The sequence below is a fragment of the Monopterus albus genome, unplaced genomic scaffold (genome assembly GCF_001952655.1).
Source record: "Monopterus albus unplaced genomic scaffold, M_albus_1.0 scaffold141.1, whole genome shotgun sequence".
NCBI lineage: Eukaryota > Metazoa > Chordata > Actinopteri > Synbranchiformes > Synbranchidae > Monopterus > Monopterus albus.
This window is the reverse complement of record NW_018128021.1, coordinates 1,410,526-1,420,614: the sequence shown is the minus strand read 5'-3', so window position 1 is coordinate 1,420,614 and position 10,089 is coordinate 1,410,526. Positions and strand designations below refer to the sequence as shown.

The 10,089-nt window shown below is 41.0% G+C and overlaps 1 protein-coding gene across 1 annotated transcript; it reads left to right on the top strand.

The window, feature by feature from the left end:
• The first annotated feature begins 464 nt into the window (after positions 1-464).
• Positions 465-5,556, top strand: otomp (otolith matrix protein). Its single transcript, XM_020614017.1, has 9 exons — positions 465-525; positions 986-1,122; positions 1,421-1,523; positions 1,675-1,860; positions 2,885-3,059; positions 3,434-3,501; positions 4,511-4,695; positions 4,971-5,142; positions 5,299-5,556. The coding sequence occupies exons 1-9, from the start codon at positions 465-467 to the stop codon at positions 5,307-5,309; spliced, it is 1,098 nt and encodes a 365-aa protein (XP_020469673.1). The 3' UTR covers positions 5,310-5,556.
• The last annotated feature ends 4,533 nt before the right edge of the window (positions 5,557-10,089 follow it).

Here is a 10,089-nt window from a genome sequence, read left to right as displayed (position 1 = left end):
AGCAATCATGCACATCTGAAATTGCATAACAGTGCAATTGAAAAGTATATAGGGAGATACATTAATTTTACTTCTTACCTATTAAGATTTATTTAATTCTAGGTTGGCTCAAAGGCTGTTCAGAAAAATGTCACAGAATTGTGTGTTTGCTTTACAGGGAGAACTGTATCAAGTAGATGATAGGTTTTCCCTCCACTCATTCCTGTGGCCACGAACAATAGCCCATGCTGTTTGTTCTTGCTTAGCTGGGGCTTTAGTCTCCAGTGAGCTGGAGCAAGCCCAAGCTGGTATCTATACTCTACCACCACAGGTCCAGCACAGAGACACATTGTCTGCAGCTTTTTTAATTAAAGACCCCCAGGTCAATACTCTGTGCCAGCTGACCTGAACTGCTCCAAGCCTACATGTGTCTACCACTGTCCTCTCTACTGGGGATAAGTCTCAGTGGATAATTGGATGGGGAAATGTTATACTACTATCATGAGATGGAGGAAGGATTATCTACTGAGGACTTTAACTTAAGAAGTAGGGATGGAGGAATAATGTTATCTTCTTTCTGCATCCAGCCTGCCTGCCTCATTCTCCCACATTTTACCCTCTCTCCCCCTTGTTCTCTCTGCTTCAGGACCAGCCTATAAGAGAGCGAGGGGGCAGCTGAGTGACTTTTTTCAATGAAATCTACCTGCTCTTTGTCTCTGTTGTATTAGATTGTCCCAAGCAGGTTTCCTACCAGATCCAATATGGAACGTCCTGAGAGAAGATGGCCTGTAGCTTTTCTCCTTCTTCTGCCTCTTTTGTCTGTCAGCTGTGTCTCCAATCAAAAACATACAGGTAGATTATGATAAACAGATCTCTGATCAACTATAATTTATGTTCATGTGCCAAAATAACATTAACAATGTTTTAAATGGTTAAGTATATGCTTTTCTACAGGAATATTTGTATTTAACTTTGACTTTTATCACTTTCTCGCTGTTTTGCTCAGTTTCCTGGTGTGTATTGTCTGATGCTGAAGAACAAAAGTGTCTGGATTTGGCAGGGAATGCCACAGTTCGGAATGTTAGAGGAGCGCTGCAATGTGTTCGCGGACTGAACACCAGAGACTGTATGGAGAAAATCAAGGTATCAGAAGAAACAGGGAAGGGAGAATGGACTGTTCAATCTGTATTACAAAATATAGTATGGATGGATAGATAGATAGATAGATAGATAGACAGATAGACAGACAGATAGATAGATAGATAGATAGATAGATAGATAGATAGATAGATAGATAGATAGATAGATAGATAGATAGATAGATAGATAGATAGATAGATAGATAGATAGATAGATAGATAGATAGATAGATAGATAGATAGATTCTTTCCATGCATCCTTTACTTGTTTGACATTGACAATATAAAGGTGTTTTTCTCAGAATGGGACAGCAGATGCAGCCTCCATGTTTGCAGATGACATTTATGCTGCTGGCCTGTGCCATGGCCTGGAGCTGGCTGCAGGGGAGTCCCACAATGGAGTCGGTAAGTCACAGGTTTGAAGGCACTTGAGCCTCAGATAATATATATGTATATATGTTATTGTATTTTAGGTTCTTGTTTTTTCTTACTCCTGGTTTGTAAAATGATTCCCTCATGCTTGCTCCCTGTTTCTTTTCCTAAACCCTCCTTCCAGATGGTATTAACTACTACGTGGTGGTGATAGCACGTCGCTCCTCCTCAGACTTGTCCCTGCTGGAGATGCATGAGCGTAGCTCCTGTCACCCTGGCATACGTACCACAGTGGGGTGGACTGTCCCTATTGGCTACCTGGTCAACACCTCCCAAATCAGTGTAGGGGAGCAGTGCAACTTCCCCAGAGGTGAGAGAGAGTTGGACAAAGGGGGAGGGGACAGACTAACTAGTGCATGTGTGAATATAAGAATGTACGTGTATGTGTGTGTGGAGGTAGAGAAGCATGAGAATTTCAGAAGAAGGAGGGAGGGAAGCAGTGATGTAGAACAAAGAGGTGAAGGGATGGAGGAGACTGGAGGTAAGAGGAGAAGAGCCAGTTAGAGAACAGAGCATCATTCTCTGTAAATGTGAGGAGTGTGTGTGCATGTGGGGTTGTAATGACGAGTAGAAGGAAACACTGGAAGCTCATTACTTCTTCAGGAGAAAAAAGAAGGAGGCTTGATACTGAAGAAGAGCTCTTTTTACAACTTTTTCTACAGGTCGCATGAATAGACTAAAACCAACAATTAACTGATTGTCTGAAGTGTGATTGTACAGTATCCATGTCACACGTCAATACGTCAACAAAATATTCAGGTTAACACAAAAAGCTGACAAAAAGTATTTTTGTTTCATTGTAGGTGTGTAGTTTTTAAAATGTTCAAATGGTAATTTACCTTTACAGATACAAAGGTGTATATTTTACTGACAAGTGATCCCTAATCATTTGATTTAACTAAAGAAATTATTTAAAGAATGTCTGTTACAATTCCCTAAAGCCAAGATGTTTTACTCTACTTTACATTTAGTAAATTACTTTTTTCTTCAGCCTACAGTGCAAATTTTACAGATATTCAGTTTACTGTCACATAAGACTAAGAAAAACATCAAATTCTCATCAAATAGAAAAAAGACTTCAACCATTAAATTGTTTCTGATATATTTTGTATTAATCAACTAATCATCTAATTGTTTCAGCTGTAGAACTAATCATAGTTTCACTTGTGTTATTGAAACTACACACCTGAACAGAACTGATACTAGTGAAATATGAATTTAAGGTTTGCAGGAGAGGTTGTAACTTGGACAGTTGACTTTTTAATTAAAATACAGTGATATTCCTTTTGCCATTTTTATTCATCCTCTAACTTATTCTTGTCTTTTTTCACCAGCGGTTGGGAACTTCTTTGGTTACAGCTGTGTGCCAGGTGTCAAAGACCCCCAGCACGACCCCAGAGGCAACAACCCCAAGAATCTGTGTGAGGCCTGTATAGGAGATGAGAACGACAGACATATCTGTGCCAACAACCACAGAGAGAGGCACTACGGAGAGGCAGGGGCTCTGAGGTGCAACACTGATACTAACAACGTGGAGAAGAATGCAATAATGGCACCCAGAGGCGATGGTTTTTATGACCACAGCCAGTGTCACCATAAAATAAAACTATTGAGTATTGTAATTAGAGCTGCCTGTTCTGAAAGAATACAAGATGATATGAATAATAATACAGTCTATAGAAGGAATAAATTACTTTACATGGTACCAAACAAAAACAAAGGATATAGGAGCCATTTTTAATTTTTTAATTTTACTCACAGTCTCCAAAGTCATACTGTTACAATAACATTACAGAGTCCACTGATTTCCACTTTATTATGTTTTGATGTATTTATTGATTAAATGTGTTTGATTATTAATGTAGTTAATGTTTTTCTTTCAGATGTGTGGCTGAAAACCTCGGAGATGTGGCCTTTGTTAAACACACAACGGTCTATGACAATTTGGATGGTCAGTGTTTAAATTGTTGTGCATTTTAGAAACCAACCTGCTAGTTCTACAGTATTTAGATGATAAATGGTAAGGAATCTTTGGGGCCAGGAGAGTGCTAGTCCCTGTCAAGACACAGGATGTCAGTGTTTCACAATGCTTCTTACAGGAATATTACAGTGTACAGTGAAATCAAGAATACAATGAACAGATGGCATTTAAGTGATATAAACCCTTAAGTGATATGCAGCTGTGTGTGAGACCAATAAAAACACATTTGGCACAAGGCGATATAAATGATAAAAATAAAAAAAAGAAACTGAGAATGAGGAGTAGACAGGAAGGACAGACAGACGTTGTCCAGAAATGAGCTGCCCTGATTTAGTATTTTGTTGCATCTGCTCCACTGCTGTGGGCAACATCCAAAATTAATGGTGATCATTATCGTGGTCATGCTACACAGACTTTGCTGGTACTGACAAGAAAGAGCAGTTTGACACTGCTTCACAAAACGCTGCATCTGTTTAACGAACCATGCTTTCTCATATGGTTCAGAAATGTCCGGAGTCAGCCCAATTAACGAAGGTCGAGAAAACACAGCAGGCCACTGTTGTTGTTTAGGGATTCAGACAGTGTCTTCATGGTGTTCGAGGTACTTCCATCTAATTATTTGTTTGGCTATATCGGGTTTTGTTTGTTTTTCTAAGTCTTAGGTGTTTTTTGTTTGTTTGTTTTTCACAGGGAATAAAACTCCACATATTGTCAATTTTTAATAAGATTTGAACACTTGATCTTTTGCTGAACAGGGACAGTTTTGTGATGATTATTGCAAAAACATGGTGTAACAGTAGTGCAAGTAAAGGAGACTCAAAGTCAGAAAACTGACTCGGTAAACTCAGTTACACAGTAATATCTATTTTAAGTTCAGCAGACGTGCTTAATGTTTGCTTGTGGTGATTGGATGTCATTATCTAGATAACAGTTTTAATGGAGCCAGTATCTGATACGCCTTCACTTTTCAACTACCCAGGTAAGAACCAGGACTCCTGGGCCCTGGATCTGGAGCTGGAGGACCTGAAGCTGCTGTGTCCAGATGGGGGTGAGGCAGATACGGACATGTATGAACGATGCCACCTGGCAGCCGTCCCTACTAAAGCTGTGGTGGTGCGTCTACAAGACAAGTGTCGTGTCTGGAAGTACCTGGAACGTTTACAGGTGTGTACAGAAAATACATCAGTTGTGTGAGTGTGTGGTCCCCTAGTGTATTTATGTCTATCTCATATCTCTGTGGACTTTCTGTTATCGACCTGCTAAACTGTCATCCCTCTTCTTTACTGAATGTGTGGGAGATGTCTGGATGACTGATACAGTATGTCTGATCCCCTGACTACACACACACACACACACACATATGCAAAGCATGTCGCTAACAGACATTCTTGCGTGCCCTCATGCATTAAGTGCTGTCATACATTTTCTCTCTCCTGCAGAATGTGTTTGGCAACGCCACCGAGGGCTTCAGCCTGTTCAGCTCAGCAGGCTATGGCGAATCCGATCTGCTCTTTAGTGACGCCACCCACCACCTGCAGAGGGTTCTGGGTAGCTACACCTCTTGGCTGGGCCCCACTTACACCAAGATGCTGCAAGCCTTCGAGTGTGAGGGTAAGTGTGTGTCTGTATGTCAAAGTGTGTTGAAAGAGAGTGGGGGGCTAGAAGAATGTATTCTTCTTTGTGTGTGTGTGTGTGTGTGTGTGTGTGTGTGTGTGTGTGTGTGTGTCCACTGCAGTTGTTCTTATTATTGCATTTTCCCTCTAACAGGCTTCTGCTGATGGAATAAGAGGAAGACATCCAGTACATCAAATTCCTCCCCATCTCTCTGTTTCTGCCTTCTCTCCCTGCCATCAATGTCCATCTGTGTTGCCTTGTCTCCTGTTTGGCTTTTTCTGTTTCATCACCCTTTCTCTATTATTATATCCTTGTCGTCCTCCAGCCTAGTACGTCTTCTAATATGCCGGCTGACAAGGTGGGACATTGCTAAGTGGGGCTAATCAGCTCAGAAATCCTCCAAAAACATCCCCCAAACTGAACAGGTTTTTTTTAAAGCACACTGGGAAGAAAGGACATGAAATAATAGATTATAAAACTAGAAACAATAGAAAACAGAACAACTATTTTATTCATAAGCTTTGTCTATTTTTATGCCATTTAAAAAAGGTTTTGATAAGGAATTTAGTGGAATTACACAGTAAACAGGAAAAGTGTCCCCTGAAATTGATTTATATTTAAATAAATTCCTGTTACTTTGCATGTTTGACGGGAAGCTTCTTTTAGGCTTGTTGCATTAGTCTAAGTTTCAGTAACATCCTCCTCCCCCCTCCCACAGGGTCTGTCTCTGGCACTGAACAACTGGGTGCTATTAACTTTGAGCTTAGAAGTCTCAGTTACTGTATGTGTGTGTGTGCATGTGTGTGAGTACGCACTTTTTCCCACAGCCATTATTGCCCTAATTGGCAGTCTGGCATTTTATACTATTCATGTTTTTTTTCTATTCATGTTCAAGGGGGAGAAAGGGTGTCGTAGGTTTATCTGTCTATGTGCCAGTGTGTGTGTTGATAGGACTGCTGCTTTCCTGTGCTTTGTATAGCTTACAAATTTGGATCACTGCTTTCTCACATCTGATGGACCAGACTGTGCCAACTCACCGCGTATTGTTATACTATACAATAAGGAGAAAGGGGATTAGGGTTTGCGTTGCCTCCAGTGACCCCTGAGTGAGTCTTTTTTAAAAATGCTTTGTTAATTTTGTCATTTGTGACAACATTCGCATCACCCAAAATCCCCAAAATGTGCTCAGCAAACCCTTCTCTGCTTCTGTTTTTATCCGCATATCAGCAGATAAAGAGACATGAGTTTCTACAATATGTCATTTATACTTGCCAGTGATAGGGAGATGTTGATACTGTTAGGTGGTAAGGGCTACTAACAGGAGGATGTTCAAGGCTGGGTTTACAAGCAGAAAGTAGCACAGTGTGTAGTATTACCAAAGAATTGTCACGAAGAAAAGTATAACTGAAGAAAATGATGATTGTCAAGAAAATGCATACGATAATTTATTTCTCTGACATGTATAAGTCACTGTAATTAATGAAAATCAGCAGCTGGTTTAAAGACCTTACTTGACATATGGAATCATGTACTGTAAAATGTTTAACAGATTGTAATTCTGGGCTTTTCATGTCACCCCCACTTTTATACCACAGAGCTCGGCAATGAAATGATAAACTGGATGAAGTTCTCCCTATCAAACTGTGTTTTTTGGCCTCATCATAGTCGAGGAAGTCTAACCAGTTAGAACTAGTGTAACAAATACAAATACAGGATCATCAATTATCTTCTCCTGTGGAGGGTTACAGGGGGCTCGAGCCAATCCCAGCTTACACTGGGCAAGAGGCAATGTATACCCTGGGCAGTTTGCTAGTCTATCACAGGACCAATGCACATAGAGACAATCGTTCACACTCACAGGCAGGTGGTCATAATGTTATGGCTGATCAATGCATTTACGGTGATTTTCTGACACAGTGGCTGTTTTGCAGCACTCTGCTTTTAAAGAAAACAGAATATTTCTTTGTGAATTAAAGTTTTCTCACATTTTATTTCTTGTAGACAACTATATGTGCTATGTTTTGGCTCTTGATGGTAAAATCCCCCAAGTGTGAATATGCAGGATGAAAGATGCCACATTTCCTGAGATAAGCAATGTTTTGCACCTCATTAGTGAAGGATAGAGACATATTGTATCTGTTCTGCTAATTCGCCTGGTTTGTACCATTGGTGCTGTTTGTTTTCACATTTGTCAGTCTTAAAAGCTTGATGTATATACTCATTGCTGCCTGAATATGTAGAGCTGCGAATCTTTTTTTCAACCAATTAAATGAATGATGATAAAGAAAATAATCATCTCTTCATTTCTAAGTGGCTTCTAATTATTCTGAAACAGCTACATGATATCTGTGTGGAAATGAATTATGCTCCATCTCACACTCTCTTCTCTCTCTCTGTCTATCTTTCTGTCTCACACACACACTCACTCAGAAATAGGCTGTTTGCTCCCTCTCACTCGTTTGGGAAATAAAGTAAAGAATCAGGGGAAGAATTAGGACATAGAGCAGAAGAGAAAGGGAAGGTCAAACACACAAAGACCCGCGTACAGTGACTCGGGTGCTCACTCAGGTGCAGAGAAGCACCTCCCAGGTAGACGGGTACGTCAGGGACCCACTGTCATCGGTGGTCCCCACATAGACCCTGACCTCTTCTCAGCATGAAACAAATGCCCCTGCTGGCACCACTTCACCTGATTTACTGCATTAATCCTTAAGAGAGTCTGTGCTCATGATGGAAGAGCAGATACTGTAGACTGAACTGCACTGCAGCAGAGTGCTGCAGTTGCCCTCAATGCAAAAAAATAAAAATAACAGTGCATCCTCATTACAAACCTCTCTACCTTGAGGTGTAAGTGTGAAAGAAAATATGTCAAATACATACACATACAAACAGAATAAAAACAAGTTATACAGTAGAAATGAAAAAAGGGAAGAAAGCCAAGTGAGGATTGAGAAAGCATAGCCTTATTACAATGAACCCCAAAGTCATTGTTAATGTTTCTATTTACTGTATGAAAGTCAAAATATCTGATATAAAAAGGCCTGTCATCAGTAAAATATATTTATGTAACAAGAGTAACAGTAGGTTACAAATGGACTGATTGCATTGTGTTGACTAAAATGCCCAACAATTTAAGTAAAAGCCTATTTTTATGCCACTACATTACACTACCAGAAATATACTTTTTACATTTGACATTATTATTTATTTTTTCAGATTTATTTGAATGCAGGAAAGCACGTGTGAACTTGGACCTAAGTAAAGGATCTAGATACTTTCTTTTTTTTATTTATTTCTTGTGAATGTTGGTGAAAACGTGTGCATGTGTGTGTGTGATGTGGATGTGCGTGCGAATATCTTTGCAAGATTGTGTCATCTTATGTGTGTTTGGGTGTCTTTATCTCCGATGGCACGGGTGATGGCATGGACAGGAGACAATTTGACCGGAGGTTGCGAGGCGAGAACGGCAGAGAAGAGATGGATGACAGTGATGGAGGGAGAGAAGAGGGGAGAGTGACAGGTAATCCATCAGAGGCATTGCTGTCATTATTCAATTACCACCCATCCTTAGCACTTCTGATAACCCTAATACACACACACACACACACACACACACACACATATATATGTGTGCACACAATGGGACGTTGCATTGAGGTGGTGGATCTCTTACACAAGGTGGGTTTGTGCGGTGTGGGTGGTGAGGTGATTCGGGACAAGGGCCTTGGCACCGGTTCCTTATATGCTTTTAGTGCAGCAGACCCTTAAATCTTCACTCCTCATTTTCTCATGTCTTCTCCCCCTCACTTCTCCCATCTTTCACCTTTTCTCCTCATCTCTTTTCTACGCCTTCTTTCTCCACCTAACCCCGCCCTCTTGCTTTGCTGTTCCTCCTTCTCTTGTTCCTGCCAGATCCTTCTCTTCATCTCCTCCTTCTCTTCTTCCTCTCTACAGTCCATTCCGTCTCCTGAGCCCCGGGGCCGATAAGGAACGTGTTACGATTAGACACCAGCGACACCAGGCTTATCGCCCTGCTCCCATAACGCTCCCTAAATCACTTAGACAATAGAAGCCAAACAGCACAAGTACAAACACAACCACACACACAAGACTGGCTGTCAATTCAAAATATGTTTTTGCACTCATTTTGTTTGACAGCGCATGCTACTTCCATAATGACACAGGAGCTGGGTGAAAAATGACTTCAAGCAGCACATTGTTTGAGTGCGATGCAGCAGGGAAGAGGATGTTTATGCACAGTAGCATGTAGGTGAGAGTGAGTGTGACATGAGGCTGCAGGGCTCAGTGGTTTTGTTACTGTATGGAAGAGTTTCACATACCAAACAATAGATGGCACTGTCTCCTCAGCAGTGCGAAGCCCATCCACACCTGGATTTGGGCAGTTTATCTCATTGTGCCCGGTGGATCCTCTCAAGCTCTGGCAGATTGGATGTGAAGCACCTGCGAACTTCCATCTTCAGGTCCCTTCACAGATGCTCTTTGGGGTTTATATCTGGGCTTTTGTTGGGTCATTGAAGGAGACTGCTGTGAAGCCACTGTTCTCTTGGCTGTTTCCTTCAGGTTATTGTCACGTTGAGAGGTGAACCATCTCTGCAGGGGACTTTTAGAGTGAGGCTTTTCTAGAGTGACTGTTGGGTTCTTTTTCAGTTTGGTCAAACGGCAGAGTCTATGAAGAATCCTAGTGGTTTCATTTCTTCCATTTCGCAATTATTGAGGCCACTGTGCTCATGGGAACATTCAAAATTTTAGACATAGTTTTGCAGCCTTCCTCTTATCTATGCTGTGCCACAATTTTACATACACAGCGTCTAAAGAGAGTACCCCGGGCTTCATGGCTTGGTTTATGTCCTGACATGGAGTATGGGACCTTATTTGTGGGCCTTTCTAAACTGCACTACCAGTCAAAAGTCTGGACACACTTTT